The sequence below is a fragment of the Centrocercus urophasianus genome, unplaced genomic scaffold (assembly GCF_019232065.1).
Source record: "Centrocercus urophasianus isolate 14NV4802_14NV808 unplaced genomic scaffold, USGS_Curo_1.0 seq_2, whole genome shotgun sequence".
NCBI lineage: Eukaryota > Metazoa > Chordata > Aves > Galliformes > Phasianidae > Centrocercus > Centrocercus urophasianus.
Window position 1 is genome coordinate 15,407,152 of NW_024884755.1, and position 20,130 is coordinate 15,427,281.

The following is a 20,130-nucleotide window of genomic DNA, read 5'->3' on the forward strand; positions in this document are numbered from 1 at the left end:
TACTAATTCCTTTTTTCTTTTTCAATGTCTGATGCTGACCATCCCATTGCTTTCCTAGGCAATTCGTCCTGATGCTGCACTATTCTCACCCCTAACCCCCTGCACCACTTGTATTGCCTTTTCCAAGCCATAAGCTCATTACTTCTTGTCCAAGACTCACTGCATGCAGAGAACACCTAATGCCCTTCTGCTTTGCAGCAACCTTGTGCATATGTGAAGACTAAATAATGCCTGCTTTCAGTTACGTCTTCTCCTCTTCAGACTAAGTGCTCTGTACAATGTTCTAAGACCATCATGAAAATGCTCTGTGAGCTACATTTTCCAAGGGCTCTGTTCCAGTGCAGTCACCATATCTGAGGCAACCGCAGCTCAAAAGCAACATTTTCTCATTGTAAAACCGTGCTTCGGCAGCACTGGTCCCAAAGGCCACGTCCATGCTGTCATTCCAACTGCGCCTAACACCTTTCTCAAACCCACACTTGCCAACTGTCTGTGCTGTTGAAATGCAGACACAGGCTAAGGCTGAGATGAACAGGGAAAGGTCAAGCGAGTCACAGCGCGGATCTAAGTTTTCCTTCTCACAGTCTCTGCAGATTATTCATGAGCTGAACATGTGATAGCCCAGCCTGTCAGCAGATACTCTGATTGTGGCTCTCCCTAAGCACCATATGGATGTTTTCAGACTGAGCTGCAGCCCTACTAACAGTTGGTAGCATGCAGGAAAACTGCACGACGCGTAGTGCTCAGTATTGTTCAAACTCACCTGGGCACTCAGCAAAACCAACGGTTGGTCTCATCAGTGCTTGTCTGCCTGCCTGCAGTCACAGAGTGCAGCATCCTGTGAGACGGGACAGCCCAGAGCATGGCGGGATGCCCTCAGCAAGAGAATGGCTTTTTTTAAAGGCGGTAAGGAAGAATAAAATCAAGTTGAAAGAGAAGCTTGGGATGGTTAGCTTTAGCCACATCAGATTCTTGATGATCACCCATCACCTGCTCTCTCTGGACACCAGGGTGAGCACTCACACACCTCAGGGCTGTTTTTTTCCCCCCTAATTAGTCACGTCCTTAATGATCCCATCCTATAATTAGCTTGACACCGGAAACGCTTGACCCTGAATCATAACATTAGGTAATGAACCCTCATTCCAGACTGAGAGCACGCCACTGTAACTTCAGTGTACTGTCACACCTTGGCAGCTGTAGAAAGCCTGACCAGCTCTAAGCAGGTGGGAAAACGGTTCTCCTCCCTGTAGGCTGGTTTTGATAAGGACACTGCTGGCTGCAACACCCTTCAGTAGCACAAGCTGGGTCGTGCAGTGAGACCATGCAGTCCTATTGCTGCAAAATCACTCCTGTATTTCGAAACACGGCGCCTCGAACATATGTGAGGCAAGGGGAAAAGGGAGGCAGCTGAAAGTCTACAGCCAACAGCTTGTGTCAGAAAGCTGCTGAGGGAGGGAACAGTTGGGCATTTCTAATCGAGACAGAATGTCTGCAGGATGGATGTGAGTAAACTTGGCTGGAGACGAGCACTGTTTGCAATCGAATCGATGCCTGACAAACAGCACGTGACGGGGCAGCGGGACTGAAAGCCAAGCGAAGTGAAACACCTGCCTCGAAAATTTTGCTCTGGGGTTTTTACACCGACTTTGCAATGCCTTCCAAACCCTGTTTAGCAAAGCACTACGCCTGTAACTGTGTGCAGAGCCCAGCGGCAAGGGAGGTGGTGGTGGGGTGACAGAAAGACGCTGAGGATGGGGAGAGAGCAAAGCACTGAATGTCTGCATGTTTCAACTCTTTGAAAGGGTAGATAATGGCAGGACAAGGGGAAATGGTTTGAAGTTGAGAGAGGGAAGGTTTAGGTTGGATGTCAGGGGGAAGTTCTTTGCTCAGAGTGGTGAGGTGCTGGAACAGCTGCCCAGAGAGGCTGTGATGCCCCATCCATCCCTGGAGGTGTTCAAGACCAGGTTGGCTGGGGCCCTGGGCAGCCTGGGCTGCTGTTAAATGGGGAGGTTGGCGGCCCTGCATGGCACAGGGGGGTTGGAGCTTCGCAATCCTTGAGGTCCCTTCCAACCCTGGCCATTCTCTGATTCTATATCCCTCTGCTTTGCGTTTTTGTGTTTTGTTTTGTTTTGCTTTTTTTTTTTTTGAGTGGTGGGAGCTGCCAGGAAAATCCCCCAGCGCTGGGAGCCGGACTGCCTGTGCGATGGCAGCGCGCTGCCCGCAGGGGACACTGCGGGGCGACCCTGAGGAGGAACATGGCGCAGCACTCCGAGATAGCAAAGGCTGCGTCCCTGAGGAGAACCACGGCGGGGCACTCTGGAACAACAACAGCAGTGCCGCAGGAAGAAATAGGGTGGGAATCAGGGCTGCGTGGAGAACCATAGAGGGGCACCCCGCAGCGGTCACGGCTCCACCTCACGGAGAAACACCAGAGCTGCGCCACACTCAAGATGGCGGCTGCGCAGCGCCCGCCCCGCCGTGACGCGCGCGTCAGCTGATGGCGCCGCGGCTGGGGGTGGCCGCGGGGGGGCGGACGCCGCCACTCGGGGTTGGGCGCAGCGCCGCGCACAGCGTCCGCCGGGCCTGAGGCCGAGCCGCCGCCATGCCCTCGGAAAAGAGCTTCAAGCAGCGCCGCACCTTCGGTAAGCTTTGCGTGTGTGTGTGGGGCGGGGGGAACGCGGCGGCTGCCGGGCCTCGGCGCCGCGGCTGGGTGTGTGGTGTGGGGGGGATGGAAGGACGTCGGGCCTTGCCGAGCGCCGAGGCCGCCCCGACGCCGGCGGCTGCGGGGGGAGACGCGGCTCTGCCCGCCCCGTTGGGCCCTTCTCTCAAGGCCCTTCCGAACGCGCCGCCTGTCAGCAGGAATTCAGTTCGGCCAGGATGGCAGCCAAGCAGCTGCCGCTGCCACCGGTGCCGTCAGAGAGCGGTGCTGAGCCGCGCCCGGCGCCGAGCAGGTTTGTGTTTCCCACACGGCGGGGGGCTGTGCTGAACGGCGGTGCCGCCGTCCGACCCGCCCCGCTTGGGGAACGGAGCCAACCCGCCCCTGTGCGCCTGGCGTTGCTGGTGGTTGAAATCTTAAAGGAGCGTTTTAATTCGGTACCGTCGCTGCTCTTGGAGTATTCGTGCTGCTCTGTGGAATGGCCAGGGTTGGAAGGGACCTCAAGGATCACGAAGCTCCAACCCCCCGTGCATGTAGGGCTGCCAACCTCCCCAATTAACAGCAGCCCAGGACCCCATCCAACCTGGCCTTGAACACCTCCAGGGATGGACGGGCCATCACAGCCTCTCTGGGCAGCTGTTCCAGCACCTCACCGCTCTCTCTGTAAACAACTTAAGAGAATGTGGCTTAGGCCTCGCAGGTTCCCAGCCCAGCAGCCTGCTGAAGGCTTTGCATATTAGCTGCCTTAGTTCTCTGCTTGATTCACATCCAGCTTAAAGCCGTGATTCACGTGAGCTGCATTTCCTCGTTGGGCTCACGAAAGGCACACGGATGTGTTTGATTGCACGTGGGCTTAATGTGGGTTAATGGAGGGCTGAGTGATGTTGCTCAGTGATGGACAGGTAATGCGTGTTGTGCATTAGCATGCCAGCAAGGAGCCGACAGTGCTGATCTAAGCTCTTCTGCCACCAGCAGCACCTCTCCCCAGCTCAGTGCCTGCTGAAGCTGTGGTCAGGCTGTGATGCAACACTCAGTCTTCATCCTCAGAAGTGTTTACGAGACGAGGACGGCCTGGAAAGCCCCAGCACACTGAGAAGAGCCATAGAGGTTAAAATTGAGTCCACTGAGCCTGCCAGTAGGCAGGGTAGGAGCAGATGCAAGCACATCTAAAAGCAGCCGTGGCTGTTTACTTTGGCTCTAGGTTGCACTTTAGCCTGGCTCATAACATCTGTACTATTAATATTTATGTCTGAGGAGAGGTGAACTTTATCCTAAAAACTGGCACAGATAGCAGTGAAATATCTAAGTACCACAATCTCCCAACTGCTTCCGCAACAATGCGTGCAGCAGAATCAAAATAGAAAACTGTAACTGGGTAATACAAGAATGTACAGTGTAAGCTGATGCTGCCGGGCCTCAGCTGAGCTTAGGGCTCACATTTTAATTGTTGACAACTTCCTCTTCAGGGATCTTGCAGAAATAACACGGGGTGTTCAGCCTTGGTTTGTAGCTTGGGCGTTGTAATTTGGTGCTAGGCATTTTTGAGATGTCTGTTGCAGTGGGCAGAAGATGAGGTGGCCGTGGGGTTCATCTCCCTCTACATTTCCTAGGAGCCCCAGCCAGTGTGTGTGTGTGTGTGTGTGTGTGTGCAGTAGTTGTCACCTGGGGCTAAAGAGCCAAGTAGCACCTGTCAGAGGAGACTTCTTGCTTTTCAGTTAAAAACAGCTTTGCCTGAATGTACTTTTGTGGCTTTCACCAACCTGAAGGTCCTCCCTTCAGCATGGGGGAAATGAAGTTACCCCAGCATTAAAGGCAGATGTCTGAACAGCAGTTCTTTTAATCTCTTGCAGAGCAAAGAGTTGAAGATGTACGACTGATCCGAGATCAGCATCCAACTAAAATACCGGTGAGTCTTATTCCTATCACCCCAATTTCTGCTTATGTTTGTTATTAAAAACCTGTAAGAGAGCTGTCCTCGTGTGTCCAAATTAAACTTTAGCCGTTCAGGGTCACTAAGCCTGGATTGCAGAAGCATTCTGCATTTTGCAGGCAGCTGCCACAGCAAGGTGCTGGCTGGGGCAGGGGAAGCAGAGCTTCCTGTGTTGTCTGTTGCAGTTTGGGAGCCGCACCCAGGCTGAGCTTTGAGAGTCCCCAGAGCGTTCAGCTCTTCTCATCTCAAAATGGACTGACTTTTCTTCCCTGAAAGAAGAATCCGCAGAGGCTAATCAAGGAGAAAGCACAGTAGTTTGGAGACAGATGTGGCTTTCATCACAAATCTGTGCTGAGAAAGACAGAAAACCCTTGTCTTCAGAGAAATGGCTTGTGGCTCTCAGATCTCCAGGAACGCTGCTTGGTGTCAAATCCTTCCATCTAGCATTGGGTCACTTCAAAGAGGAGATCAGGCAGATTTTTCCACTTGCCTTTATCAAGTCAGCTCCAAATGCTGCTTAAACTTTTTTTTTTTTAATGGCATCCTCAATGCAAATAAAGCATTCTAGGAAGCAAAAGGTGGGGAATGCGGAATCCCAGAATGGTTGAGGTTGGTTGGGACCTCTGGAGGCTGTCAAGCCCAGGCCTTGCTCCAGCAGGGACACGCAGAGCAGCGTGCCCACACCATATCCAGGTGTTTATAGCAGATTCCTGTGGGGTTTTGCAGTGTGATGCAGATTGCAGTGTGTGCCTGTGCTCAGTCACCTGCACAGCACACTGCTGCTGGTGTTCAGAGGGAACCTCCTGTGCTCTGATTTGTGCCCACTGCCTCTCGTCCCAGCACTGGAAACCACTGAAAAGAGCTGACTCCATCCTCTGCCTCCTTCCTTCAGGCGTTTATAGACATGGATGAGTGGAAGTGGGAAGTTTTGCAGTGATGAGAAGTTAATCAGATGCCATAACTTTGGTTCTCAGCAATGAGTGCTGATGGCCACAGAAGAATTTGCTCTCAGAGAGAACAGACTGCCTGCAAGCAGCAGTTGTGGTGCAAGCTTTTGAGCAGAAACAGTTGCTGTCTCCATGTGAAATAAACTGAAAGGCTTCCAGCTTCACTTTAGCATCAAGCTACCTCTTCTTGAAGCTGCTGTTTTAGCATGCTGCTTGGCGTGGGAACAAGTCATACTTTATAGCTGCAATTTTTGGACTTATCTGGAATCTGCACTTTTCCCAGAAGGCCCTTTCATAACAAATCTTTTCCCCTCACAGAAGATTGCTTTTTCATCCACCTTTCACAGATCACTTAGCAGTAGTCCCCAAGCTCTGCGACCACAGATTGAAAACCACTGATTTACAGCAAAGCTCTCATTTTAAGCTGGCCGTGGAGATATTACTGGGGAAAATTCAGAGGTACCTGAGCAACTCGTTGGAGATGCAGTGATACAGACTGGCAGTGACAGCACAGGCATGCACAGGCTCCCTGGGGGCTTGCTCTGCTTGCCAGACCACGTTCTAGCTTGAGTCATTGCCTCATTATCATCATTAGCAGTTCTGGATGAGTTGAGATGGCGATGTCATGCTGATGGTGCATCGCTCCTGTATGGTTGCCATCCTCCATTTTGCTCTTGGCAAAATTATCCATTGCTTACAGCCTACCTCACTAAAAGCAGTGCATTCCCCCCCCTCCCCCTCCAGAATTTACCCAGCATGTATTTTAACGGATGTAAGAAAGTTTCTCTCTGATGTAATCAAATTGGCTTCATATCCCTTCACCTGTGCAGCTTGTGAATATCAACACAGCCAGGCCCCGTGAGCATGGACACGATCCAAGTCCCTTCCAAGTCAGTGGTGTCACGTAGCTACCGTTGGTTTTAAAAACAACAAAGCCTGTGTGGCTGTGGAAACTGGTACACAAATTCTGAGATCATTCCTTAAAAGCAGGAACTACATGCAGTTGCTGGGCAGAGTGCTGCTTAAATTGGCAAACCTACAGTTTCCTCCTGAGTTGAGTCTTTACTACATAACAACCTTGATGGAATTACTGGTTCCTAGGCATGCCCTCTTGAGATTAAGGAGGAAATTCTCTGCTTCAAGGCTTTAGATCCTTCAGAAGTCACCTTTTCTTATGCATGAGAGAAACCACGGCAGGAGAGCAGAGCAGCATGCTAATCCAGAGCTGTAGTTCTTAGAGACAGCCCGATAGTCAGGAGAAGCTGGAGAAACTGTGGTGAGAGCTGTGTGAGGCTGCAGACTTCCATAGCAGCCAATGCAGTGTGTTAGAAGCCTGCTGTACCTTTCCCTGGTTTCCTTGTTGCTGGGTGGTTCAGAGCTAGATTAAAGGAGCCCAGTGAAAACCATTTTAAGTTGCAAGTGTGTGCTGCTAAACCTGTTTGTTCCCCCATCTTACAGGACTCTTGCAAACAGAAGAGGCAGGTGACAGTGATTTTAATGCAGATGTGACATTTACAAACCAGACTTCCACTTATAAATGAAGTGAAATGGAGCTTAGGGTGAATCCTCCTACTTTGCAGTGTTTAAAATGGAGGGGTGAGGGCTCTAGGCACCATTTCCTGCCTTTCACATCTTCTGCTGCTTTCTTTTGTTTCTCTCTAGGTGATCATTGAAAGGTACAAGGGGGAGAAGCAGCTTCCTGTTTTGGATAAGACCAAATTCCTGGTGCCAGATCACGTCAACATGAGCGAGCTCATCAAAATCATCAGGTAGTATGCTGTGATTCCACACAGCCCTGGGTACAGCCCACCCAGTGCACAGCTCTGGGAACCCCTTAGATGGAAAAGGCATCCAACAAGTGCTTCTATCATCCATCATCAGGATGGATTCACAAGAAGGCACTTTTCCTTTGGCTCTGCTGGAAAGGACCTTTGATAAGGGCCAAGCTCTCAGTTTGCTGTTGAGAGAAATGACCATTTCCCAGGTGCCAAGAACGGAGTCAGGCTGAGAATCCCTGTCTGACATGGGTGCTTCTGGCCCAGGGCCCCAGTGCTTCCTGCCTGGCTATTTTGGGATGCCTTCTCAGTGTTCTGCCTGGGAGTCCCACTCTGCAGTGCCTGCCTCCTCCCATTGCTGGAGGGGGAGCTGGAGCTCCTAGTCAGAGCTCCAAGCTGCTGCTTGGGGTTGACACTGGCATCCTTTGATCATGAAATGAGGTTACCCTCACTGACAGCACTGAGGCCTGAAAAACATACATTCAGATGAGTGCTGCCTTGACACAGCTGTCTGCACAGGCTGTGGTTTGAGTGTTGCTCCTTGTTGGTGCTTGAGCTTTGCTTATTAGAAAAGGCCAAGGGGCAATAACCTTGGCAATAACCATGAAATGGGAATTGTGTGGCTTTAAACTGCAGTCAGAGCTTCTGCTCAAAGCTCAGTTCTCTTGGCACAACGTCAAGTAGGAATATTTGATTAGTAAGAGCTCTCAAGCAGTGAACTTGCAGGCTAGCAGCAAACCAGAATTTGTTTTTCGTTGGTCACTGCATGGCAGCAGAAGGCTGTGACAGTGCCCTCTAACAGGCAGTACAGAACAACAGCAGGTTAAAAAAAGGAAAATTGACTCACCCCTTCCAACGGCAGCTCAAGAAGAGCGCAGTCTCTGCGCAGAGAAATGCTGCTTCCTTGGCTGCTAGCCCTTAAATGAGGGTGAGGAGGGCTGGATCCCCTTCTGGCCACTCAGTTGCATGGCTTGCAGCTGAGCCCCCTGGGTTAGCTACACCTCCTCACCTGGTGCTCAGCCAAGGTTCAGGCTGTGACCCAGCAGTTCTGCTGCAGTCGTGGTGTAACAGGGAGCTGGTTCTTGGAGGACACGAGCTGTAAAAGCTGGGTATTGTCCCACGTGTCCAAACAACTCCATGCCCCGGAGGCTTTGATAAAAGCCTTGAGCAAGTCCCAGCTCTGGCATGGCCACGGAGGTGAGGTAAGGTTTCTGGAAGTGAGAACCTGATTCCCCAGGTGAGCTAGAATTTCTAATGAAGGCCTCAGGCAAGAAGTTTAACAGCAAGATGCAGGATTTTCCCCATCTCTTTTGTTTAATAGATGACTTAGTACTGGCTGGGCTTGGTCTTCAGCCAGCTCCTTTTGTGCACATCAGGACCCGTGTGCAGTGCAGGCTGCTCCTGCCCAGCCTCACAGGGCTGCTGCCTTCCCTGCTGGCTCACTCTGGAGCCGTTAGTGCTCACTGTAGGAGGGCCCTTCCCAGGCTGTGAATGAGGCTGAGGAAATGCTTGTTTCCAGCTCAGCAGCGAGCAGAAGTGGCAGGGAAGCCTTTCTAATCCGTTGTTCTCTCCTCGTTTGCACCTCATCTTATCTGTGTTCCTCCTTGCCCACTTGGTTAGTTAGCTCTTCTTTGCAGACCTGCTTGCAGGAGGGAGTTGAGCAGCAATATGTATTTTCCTGGCTCAGACAAAAATGTGATGCAGGGAACACACCCAGGGGAGGTGTTCGTTGTGCTGTGCAGTCTGGAAATTCTGTTGCTCTCTGTCTTCCCATGGTGCTTCTCATGGGAGGAGAGATGAAAGGTTCAACACGGGCTGTGACAGCGCTGGTGTCAAAGTGAGTTTAATAGGCACGGAGCCCACAGGTGGAAGCTGTGTTGTCCTTCTTCCCCAGGTTTACCTTTCCAGTGAGGTGCTGTGGAGCTCAGCAGCAAGCCAGAGGTTCTGTGGGTCTTCAGTGTTTGCAGGTTGTATGGGATGATCTGCTGCCCCAGCGTCATCCTGGCAGGGTGTCCATAGAACCATGACACAGGGAACATCTCATGCTGTTCACTTCAGTTTAATGCTCTTTGGGAGTGCAGCCCGTGCCGTTCCTGTGAAACAGGGGTTCCTGCTGGTGGATGTGTCTGAGAGCATTGGCAGATGATGAATTTCATACAGCTATAGGGCGAGAACCAAATGCCTTCTGTAAGGCAGGGCCGTTCCGGGTGCAGACGTCCCAGCGCTGTCATTGGTGGAGGGCTTTGTTTTACCCCCCATCCCAAAGCCTTTGTTTGCATTGCCATCCCTGTGAACCTCCTCCCCTGCTTCCTGACTTCTCACAGGCGACGCCTGCAGCTGAACTCCAACCAGGCCTTCTTCCTCCTGGTGAACGGACACAGCATGGTGAGCGTCTCCACGCCCATCTCCGAGGTGTACGAGAGCGAGAAGGACGAGGATGGCTTCCTGTACATGGTGTATGCCTCTCAGGAGACTTTCGGAGTGCAATCTTCCGTCTAGGACACGCAGGTGGCTTCTAGCCTAGGATTTCGGTTTACCCTTGGCCATCACCCCCACTCTTCCCCACACGCACCCCAGGGAAAGAAACGGATGTCACCTATGCTCTCAGTACCTTAGCATAGTCTTGCTTTAGCAGGTGTTTTATCTTACCTTGCCTTGTTTGTGACTATTAAACAGTACAGACGAGCGCCTCCAGCTTTGAAACCTGCTGTAATATTCCACACAGGCACATTTACATGTCTGGACTTGATGAATGGAACCCAATTGTGCATGTGACGATTGCAAATAAAGGGACACTCGATTGACTTTAACGAGCAAACAGGCACCAGTGAGGAGCTAAAGTGTTTCGTGTGACAGTTTTCTGGAGAATCTCCCTCTGATTCCTCAAAGCCTTTCTTTTTCTTTTTTTTTTTTTTTTAAATGGGAGGGCTTCTAATTGAGAGCAAATGTGTTTTAATGTTCCAAAGCAGAGCTTTGCCTTCTGCAGCTCGCTGAGATCTGTGTCGGTGCTGCAGCCGTCAAGGTGAGCGTTTGGGGTGAGCTGGGGGAGTGCAACTGCAGCTCTTCATCTCCTCTTCTTTTGGCACTGCTGACGTAGGGACAGTGCCATTTTCTGAAATAACTCATACCAAACACCACAGCTTTATTATAGTTTTAGGAAGCATTAACTGTAAGCACCTGGACAGGTAACACTGAAATAAACTCCAGTCTGTCGTGAATTTACAATGCCTGCGTGTTCAGTGAAACACTGTTGTTTATAGGGGCTTGCTTCCAAAAAGATCCTCCCTCCGAGCTGCAGCCCTGGCCTTAGAGGAGGTGAAGGCCATCGCTGCCAGCAGGGTTGGCTGGAGGAAAGCGAGCCGGTGTGTGTAAGCCCCGTGACAGGAGCAGCTTTGTTAACGCACCTCCGTCCTGAGCATCGGGCTCAGACATGCTGCTGGCATTAAGACCCCGCTGTGTCGTTTGGTTTGCATGTTACCGCTGGCGGGGTCAGGCAGAACCGCTTCCTCACAGCTCCTCGCGTCCAGGAGCTGCTGTGGGAGGTGATGAACAAAGCGTTTTTCCATCGCCGAAGCCTCCTGCACGGAGCTGGAGCTTGCTGTGACCGCTGGCCCGAGCAGGGAAGGCTTCTGCTGAGCCCCGTGTTTTTCCTCTAGACTCGTTGTCAAGTGAAGTGTAGCAGGATGAGATTCCTCTTGTATATTACGTGTCTGTGACCTAACTCCATCTGTTACTGGAAGCTAACTTACTATAATGGGGGGAGAAGAAGCAATACTACTGCGTCTTGGCACTCTAGCTCAGCAAGGTGTACAGTTTGTACCTCCCTGCACCTCTCTGCATGCATCTCGTTCACAAGGCTTACTTCATGATTTTTTAATGTTGTGTTTTTACTCCGGCGTAAACTTTTCGATGCGGCTTCGTTCTCCGTTTCGTTCCGTTTTGTGTGAGGAGTTGTTGAACTCATGACTGACAAACCAGACTTGTAATTACAACGCGATCGACTGATAACTCCTGTACAAATGTTGCTTTTTTAAAATTAATACAGTGCTGGTAGGGGTGGATTTCATCCCCACTGAACGACGGCTCCTGTGGTTATTTGTGGGCAGCTTCCTCCCATGTCTGCCTGCAGGGAAAGGCCGATGCTGGGACAGTGATAGCTGTGATTCACAACCTGCATGGGAGGGAAGGGGGGGGGACAGCCAAATGAATAGCAGGGATACAACCAGACCTTGAAAGAGCAAAAAAAAAAAAAAAAAAAAAAAAAAGGGAGGGATTCTGTTTAACTCTTTATTTTCCATACATTAAATTTACTCAGATAAAAACATTCTAAAAATGTACAATTTTTTTTACTTTTTAACAAAGTATAATAAAACATAAAAATCCCAATACCAGAATACTTGACATTTACAGTTCAAAATCAAATTAGCTGAATATTAAATATTTACAAAACTATTTAAAATATTTATAAAGTTACATGCACAATTTGTAATACTAGAATTGACCGAAGTAAAAGAAATGGCTCAAATGGGAGCAGGAGTTTCCTTCATTCCTCATGGAAAGTTATGTCCAAGAGAAGCTGTTAATCTGCACTTGAAAACACGCAGGATTCGCTTTCTGCATCAGTACCACCACGTCCCTCGTTTGTTTGAGAGCATCCAGGTACTTCCAAGGGGTTCTGACAACTGATGGAGGGCGGTGGGGGTGCTCAGGGTTCCCAGACTCTTTTGCTGGCGCCGTTAGGTCGGTTTCAGCCCAGATGTGCCTGCACACAGGCATTCCACACTGCTCCAAATCCACAGCTCTGTGCATCCGTGACCTCCAGCAAACCTTCCTGGATGTGATGACGCTACAGACGGACAGCTAGCCCACACGCAGGGCTTTTGGCTGATGGCACATTGTGGGGAGGAGCGCTGCTATGCCAAATACAGCACCGAGCAGCTCTGGGTCCATTCCCCTCAAAGCCTGCCTGCCAGGAGCAGCGTTAAACCCAATGCGGGGTAATGGTGAGAGCCTAGTGTTAGACCATCATTTCTGGAGGTCTGTTGCTTACTGTGCTAAGATTTAAGGACCATGGTGTGCAGGCTACTGAAAAGGTTTCACAAGAAGTAAAGCGTGACGTCGTTCGAAGGAAAAAGATGAAGGAAACCTGTGATCCATACCTTGCTTGCTGCAATGAGCCTTCCTTGCTCGCTCTCCTACTGCTCAGCACCAAGCAGGGCATCTGTTCGTGCTTCCCTCAGAGCCTGCAGGCTGAGGAGCTGGCTGGAAATCCCACCCTGCTTCTGGTACTCCCATCAAAAGGAAAACACTCCTGGAAACGCATTCCCCACCACACATCCAGCCTCCCTGCACCCCACAGGGCTCGGCCTGGGGCTCCCCTCTGCCTCACACATCCAACTCATTTCTATTCTGCTGTGAAATCCATGTTGAGAACAAACTGTTGTCATACTTTCGGGACAAAGATAGGAATAAATAGCGTACTTTGAAATCTCTCCATGTACAAAAATAGGTTTGAAGAACGGGTTTCTTTCAGCCAGTGAAGCTGGAACTACTATTCTAAAATGAGCTGCCTTACTTCTCAGGGGGTGGGGAGATGGGTTTGGGCCTTTGAAAAGCAGACGAAGGGTTGTTTGAGGGAACTGAAGTGCTCTGCTCAGACTTACCAGCTTTGGCTGCTCTTGGTCCAAAGCGGGCAGCGCTGACGAGCAGATCTGCAGCCACAGCTGGCTCTGGTGTAGGGAAGGCTCTATCATTGGTGCCGCTCCATCTGACGCTTCTCTGTCACGCTCGCGTTGCTTTAAGGTACTCGAGACTTCTGAATTTGAACTTACTCTAAGATCAGACTTCACCATTGCAAAACGTTACCTAAAAGTACACGGAAGCCACTCGAAGAAACTTAACTTCACACAAAGGAAACAACCCCAACGAAAGCTCTGAAGGTAGGAATGAAACAGTTTGCTGGACAGGAGTTCAGTCCTACAGTCCTTCTGTTATGGTTTCGAGTCAGCGATGAGATCAGACAGGACTACATTCCCAGCCTTGGGCGTTGAAACAAAACACAACCAGTACAGAAAACAGATACGCTTCTCCTGTCGATTTTTGCTGTTCTGAGAAGGTGTTGAACACTTGTATGGGTGTGGAGACAGTTTATTTAAACACCATTCCGGTTTAAAATACTGTTTAAAAAAAAAAAAAAGTGAAAAATAGGTGAAGGTTTGGCTTTCAGCACATGTTCCAGGAGAGACCCCCAAAGCTGTGAATAGTAAACATCATCAGCAAAAAACAAACCGTTCCCTTCGGCGTAACGCGGTGCGGCAGATCGCCCCTACCGCTGTCTCAAGCTCATTAAGGCAAAGTAAATTGCATTGTCAGTTTTCATCACTTTTTTAGTGTTGTAGGTCTGAAGGTTGTTAACTGAACGCAGGTGAGCTCAGAATGCAGGCAGAGCCAACAGGAGCGTTTCAGCGGCGAGAGCCGGGCGGAGAGCAACCCCTCCCATGAGTTGTCATTGCATAGGAAGAAGACATCGCCTTTTCTTTTCTTTTGCAACCCAACGTTGATTGTGAGCCCAGCCAAAGTCGGCTGCGCCGCTACAACACGTCCTGTGTGTGAGAAATGCCTCCAAGTGTAAACAAGGCTCTAAGATCTTCCACATGACGGTGTGCAAACATCTCTCTGTCAGACGCATCAGCCACTGCATAGCGCCGAATTGCTGGGCTGAGCCACGAGGTTTGTAGCTCCCTTCAGTGAGACGGGACCAAACTGTTTCAAATGAGCAGTTCAGGATTTGTTCGGCTTCCTCTCAAGCCCTAATTTAGATTTATCACCCACAAATTATGTACGCTAAGTAGTGAACACCAAAGCTAGTCATCTACAATCTATTGCAACGAAGGAGGCTGACAGTAAATCCTTCCAAGTCTGGAGAATAATGAAGTTTTACTACCTCTTACACGTTTTGACTTCTACCACTTCTGAATCCCGTAGCAAAAGCCATGGGGTAGGAGTCACAGGGTTGGGTTCGTTTGTTTCTTTTCAATATAAAGTAAAGCAAAAGCTTACAAACTCTGCCGCCAGAGTTTTTCTTTAGGATGGTTTAAAATTCATTTACAAAAGCAGAATAATAAGGTTTCTTTGAAAGAGACCTATGTACAGTAACAGGACGTAAAGGTTGTTTCGTGTACTACAGGAACATGTCCTCGAAGCCTTTATGACTCTGCAGTCTCTGGGACTTGGACCCTTGGAAACGAATGAAATTCCACCGCTGGGAAGCCAGCGCTGACAGGTAAGACGACGAAGCACAAGTTTGTTTCCAGAAGGAACCCAAACTGCTGCATGTGTTCTTTTGGAAGGGAAAGGAGAGACTGACTGAAGATCGTTATTGTGTCCTTAAGTCTTGTAGCCTGCTGGTGCCAATTGGTAAAGGTCGGAACTTCTTTGCCTCTTGCACTGGTCTCAGAGTGACACCGTCTGCTAGAAGTGCAGAAAGCTCGAAGAGTTTTACATTCTTCTGTAGTGCAATCCTTAAAAATCCCAGAGATTAGTGCCTGATCACTTTTGAAAAAAAGTAGACATTTTACCTAGCCCAGGGGTGCCAAAGTCCTTCTGGCAAACGGCCGCTCCCACCTCCGCCTCCAGCTTCCACCTCACCGTGTAGCTGCCCTGGAGTCAGACCTTTACCTTCAAAAGTCCACGCATGGCAACATTCTCCAGCAAAAATAGCACGCAGGGAGTTGTACTTGCAACAGAAAATGCAGCTGGCCAGCTCCACCATCCATCCAGTACGCATCGTCCTATGACACGGGGTCAGAAGCTCCAACAGCGAGATCCAAGCTCGAATTTGGCAATCAAAAATGGGTTCGATGCACCCCTAAGCTAGATTTCCTACCTAGTCTAATAAAGTAAAGCACCTTTGGATTAAAAAATACATTAAGCTTAACAGCAACTGGACGTCTCAGTTTTGTAGTTCAGTCTCCTTCTATCTCCATGGCTTACGGTATTTTTCTTGCCAGGCAAAAGATCAGTCTGTGGAGTCAAGGCTTTCGGAGGGAGGAGCGTATTTCAGCCTGAAAGTACCTGGGGGAAAGGAAGCAGAAGAATTAGACAACACAAAGCTTTTCACAGTGCTTACACCTCAGAACTTCCCCAAACCACATCTCCTGGGCCATCTAACACACACTGCAGCCTGACACAGCCCACAGCACTGCACTCCAGCTGCAGAAAAGCCTAACAAGCACGTGCCTATGGCTGACAGAAGCCCAAACCAAAGCACGGCTTCACACAGCCAGACTCGCTGCCTCAGATGTAGCTTTAGGGCTGGCAAAGATTAGATTGGGAGAGTTTCAGTGGATATCTGGTTAATGAAATTCAGCTTTGGAAAGCAGCAGAATGCACTTCTGAATGAGCGCTGCTGGAGCCAGTGCCACTTCTGTCCCATCAGCCATTACCAGAAGAGGAGATGCAAGAACCCCACTCAATTTACATGTTAGCACTGCTGAAAATTGCTGCCTCAAAATCAGGCACTTGTTAACTTGTAAATATTTGAGGTCTCATCTGCACTGTACGAAAACAACTGCAGGCACATGCTATAGGCAAGACAGGATGTAAAACACAGCACTTCAATGCTGCTTGCTCCAGTCATATGTCCCTATGAAATTTTTAAGCTTGTGTCACGTGCAGATGATTCCAAAACAACAAGCTGATCAAAAAAACCAAAGAAAAATGGGGCTGCAGATTGTTCTTGGTAAAGTGACACTTCTCTTAGTTGTTTCCTGCCCAGAATTAAGGATTTAAGGCCTCTCCCAGAGCTGTACCATGTAAGCAGTGTGTCCTACAGAAGAAGCAAAGCAGCGAACTCCAAGGTGGGGCCTTCAAGAGGATTTGAGCAGTAATCCTCCATTTATGTATCTGGTTTGGGAAGAAGGGAAGGAGGCAGCAGATACGTTTAGAACTCCGACTTCCAGGGGAACCTGAATCTACAGCCAGGATTACAGGGATAAGCAGCCACGTTCCTGCTGCAATCTGCCAACAGAACCTCCCTCCCCACCCGTGTGCTTCACCACGTCACACAGAGCTCAAAACCAACACCTTCCCTCTTTGTGGGACTCCTCTTAGCCCAGCCCAGCCCTCTGTGCTGAGCCGGGCCCCGCGCCCACCGTTACCTTGTCGATTGAAATCCATCGGAGGCTGTTTGCAGTCCTGAGCTCTGTGCCCACTGGCCCCACAGTTGTAACAGGAGAGATTCCCATTTTTTTTGTGACTCGAACCGTTGCCGTTTCCCATCATTCCCTGTGCCTGATAAACCCCTGCTGTCCCTGCCATAAAGTTCTGCATCGGCGGCACCGCAAACGTCGACTGCCCCGTCATCACGGAGTCCGGAGCGATGCCGCTGTTGTAGGCGGTGTGCACCACGGGGAAGGTGGTGCTGCTGTTGTACTGCTGCGTGTTGATGTAGCCGTTGCTGCACAGGGGGTTGAAGGGCAGAAATGGGAAAGTAAACATGGAAGGTCCTGAAAACGGGTGCTGGAAATAGTTGGCGTAGCTGACGGTCATCCCGCTGGAGCCGCAGTTCCCGCTGCACCCGCAGGAGCTGCACACCATGCAGCCGGGCGGCTGCGGCTGCTGCTGCTGGTGGTGGTGGTGATGGTGGTTCTGGTTGGGCACGGGGATGCTCCCCGCAGACCCGCTGCTGCTGCTGCTACTGCTGCTGCTGCTGCTGCTGCTGCTGTTGCTGTAGAAGTTGTTCTCGGCGACGGATGAGAGCGTGGGGCTGGAGCTGGGCGCGGGGCAGCTGGGCAGGTTGGCCATGGTTGCAAAGGACGTGGAAGGGTGGCTGCTGGATGAGGCCGCGTTGCTGTTTGCGCAGAAGCTGCCTTGCATGGGTGCCACGGGCACGCTGCTCATTGCAGAAAAGGCAACTTTGGTGTTGGCTGTATACAGAGCAGTCCGGGGGTTTATTATTGCAGGGGATACCGTTATTTGCATATTACTGGAGCAGGAAGTCTGCCCAGCAATGGCAGGATCAGTAGGAACAGAGGATGATACCAGGAGCTTGATGGGCGGGCGAGCCACGTGGAAGACCGTGCTAGATGTGACAGTGGCAGCAGTACTCGTCTCTACTATCAGTCCTGGCTGCTGAGCTGTTTTCATCACTCTGTCCAGAGTTGAAGCGTGGACGACTTTGGTTCGAGGCCCAAAGTTAATAGTAGAGGTGGGCGAGCTGTTCTCGGCAGCCCCCGAGAGCACTTGCAAGGGCTGATGGGGAGAAGGTGCAGACATGACGTCCACCACTGTATTCCCAAAACTCTTTTCCATTTTTATGCTGCCTCGAGGTCCAGGAGAGACTTTATTTCTTTCTTCTAAAGATAAAAGTGAATGCATAGACGACGAAAGTAGCTTCATGTCTGCGTTGCCACGCTCTGATTTATGCACTGAATTTAGCATCCGAATGGGGGTGATATGAGTAGAGGCCGCTGACATCATTTGCATTGGCAAAGTATGGTGGCCGGACGGATTGGAGCCTGCATCATTTTGCACTGGTAGGACCTGAGCAGTGGGTCTGGCAGAGCTCGAAGTGAAATGGTTCAGTAACATCACCGGCTTCTCCTTTTCAGAAGCGTCCAAGTGAATCTCCAAACCTAGGGACAGAAATATCCATAAGCACAGCAGCTTCACGAGACAGAGCAGCTCCACACCAGTCCCCTCCCTGGCTGCGTCTGCTTACGTCTCTCATTCTCCTCGGCGCTGTCTGAGCTCTCCTCCCTCGTCTGGATCCCCATGGGGCTGGAAGAAGAGCTGGAGTACTCGGAGGAGCTGCCCTCCCGGGGCAGAGGATGGGCTGGCTGATCTACGTCCACCCGCAGCTCTGCAGAGGACAACAATGGTAGCACCTCATTGACACCAGCTCTTACAGCTGCCAAAACCAGCTGACTTACAGCAACGCAATACAGAGCTTTACAGAGACAGGCACTGACTAAGCAGCAGCACTCTGGAGGCACAGTGGTTACTGCTTAGTGCAGCTAGCCACTGAAGACAGAGAGGCAACCACTTTCTACTACACTCCACATACACAGGAATCAGAGTGATTGCTTCCTGTTAAGCTGATGGCATTTTGGAAGATGAAGTTCAAGACAGACTGGGGGAAAAGCAGTGAAAGAACGGACGTGTTCAGACCTGGGAGCACAGCTCCATCCTCTGCTCCTCTTTCTTACCTGCAGCATGGTTGCCACGAATACTCTGGAGAGGCCCCACATGTGTAGTGGGGGGAACCCTTGCCACACCACTGCTGGTAACTGAAGAAGCTGTTGTGGGGTTGAGGCACCGTTTTTCTGATTTTTCTCTATGGGATGATGGAGAAATATGTGAAGACACAAAAACTGGCTAAAGCACATCAACAGATAAATTGATTTCTGAATGAAACTGAAGCAGACAAAGCTCACTAAATAATCTGAGAAAGTTAGCCTTTAGCAAAGGGAAACATTTGGCAATGACTTCAGCCCTGACCTCAGCTTCTTACCAGCACTTACTTCGTCCTTGCTGCCATCACGATTGCACTTATTTGAGGAAAAAACACGATAAAATGGTGACTACATTCTATCACACACTCTGTAGGCACAGCCCAGACACAGCCATGCACACCAACATCAAAGCAAAGCCAAATGAAATCTAAGGTGGTAAGTCCAAAAACTAAATGAGGACACTTCACGATGTCAGAAACCCAAAAAGTATTGAAGGAAGGTTTATGTACCCAGCAAGCTTGTCTGTTTTCCTCTCTAATATCAGCAGCCCATTAGAGGTGCCTCCCTCCCACACACAGCCTTTGTGTGTACCATCATGGCTGCAGCACTAAGAATTATTTACACACAAATTACTTAATCTGACAAAACAAGAGCAAGTTTCATGGGCATAAAGACTGGTTCATTACTCAGACAGCAAGATATGGCAGAGAAAGCAATCAGGCAGAGAAACAGAAGGGAAGGGAAAGAAGCAGAACAGAAATACCACTGCTCTACGACTCTATGATATCCCTGCAGGTGAGAGGGTGTCTGCTTGTTCAGTAATGCTGAGTCCAGCTGAGGCTATGCACAATCCTCCACCTTCCACTGAAATGATGCTAAGGTTCACAGAATCATAGAATCACCAAGGTTGGAAAAGACCTAAAAGATCATCCAGGTTGTTAAGGCACAGCTCAAACGGAACTCGCCTAAATACGAAGCGTACTTTGTACAGCTGCTTTGCTGAATCTGTTATACCAGTTAAAAAACGTCCCATGCATCAGTATGTGTCTTTTGCAATTTACTCCAGAAGTGTTCCCTCCTCAGAAGAGCTGTCATGGTGCATTCATGCTGCAACTGGGTTGCTCACAGGCCCTTTGCATGTGGTTATCCTCATACAACCCTGAGCAGGCAGCAGTAAAGCAGTATGCACAGAATGCTCTGCATCTTCAGAAGCTTTCCCAAGCAACTGATAGTGCTGGAGAGTGAGAGAGGTAAGTGTTATCCTTATCTACAGGTGGGAATCTGGTAGGCTTACTGTGTGAGAGTACAAACAAGGCCAGGCTGGATGTGGCTCTGGGCAGCCTGGTCTGCAGGTTGGTGACCCTGCACACAGCAGGGGTTGAAATGAAGTGGTCGCTGTGGTCCTTTTCAACCCAGGCCATTTTATGATGCTATGAACTTGCATTAAGTCCCTTAGAACCTTAACAAGAGCCTTCCTCTCCACTTACTTCTCCAGCTCCAGTTGGGTCTTGAGTTTCTTCTTTGCTCCCATGGTGAGGGATTCAAACTTATTCAGATCTTCCTCCGTTAGACTCAGGAACTTGTA

At 50.0% G+C, this 20,130-nt stretch overlaps 2 protein-coding genes across 2 annotated transcripts in view; one reads left to right on the forward strand and one right to left on the reverse strand.

Moving 5' to 3' along the window:
- The first annotated feature begins 2,546 nt into the window (after positions 1-2,546).
- MAP1LC3B (microtubule associated protein 1 light chain 3 beta) lies at positions 2,547-11,388 on the forward strand. The gene is made up of 4 exons (XM_042821325.1): positions 2,547-2,645; positions 4,510-4,565; positions 7,199-7,305; positions 9,636-11,388. Exons 1-4 carry the CDS (start codon positions 2,606-2,608, stop codon positions 9,808-9,810), a joined length of 378 nt encoding a protein of 125 aa, XP_042677259.1. The 5' UTR covers positions 2,547-2,605; the 3' UTR covers positions 9,811-11,388.
- A 207-nt stretch (positions 11,389-11,595) lies between these two features.
- ZCCHC14 (zinc finger CCHC-type containing 14) overlaps positions 11,596-20,130 on the reverse strand; it is a 44,096-nt gene continuing 35,561 nt past the window's right edge. Inside the window, exons 9-13 of the mRNA XM_042821324.1 lie at positions 20,033-20,124; positions 18,519-18,646; positions 18,032-18,172; positions 16,470-17,945; positions 11,596-15,384 (exon numbers count right to left, since the gene is read on the reverse strand). Of these exons, the coding sequence (XP_042677258.1) occupies positions 15,329-15,384; positions 16,470-17,945; positions 18,032-18,172; positions 18,519-18,646; positions 20,033-20,124 (1,893 nt within the window). The 3' untranslated portion in view covers positions 11,596-15,328. The remainder of the gene's footprint in view (positions 15,385-16,469; positions 17,946-18,031; positions 18,173-18,518; positions 18,647-20,032; positions 20,125-20,130) is intronic.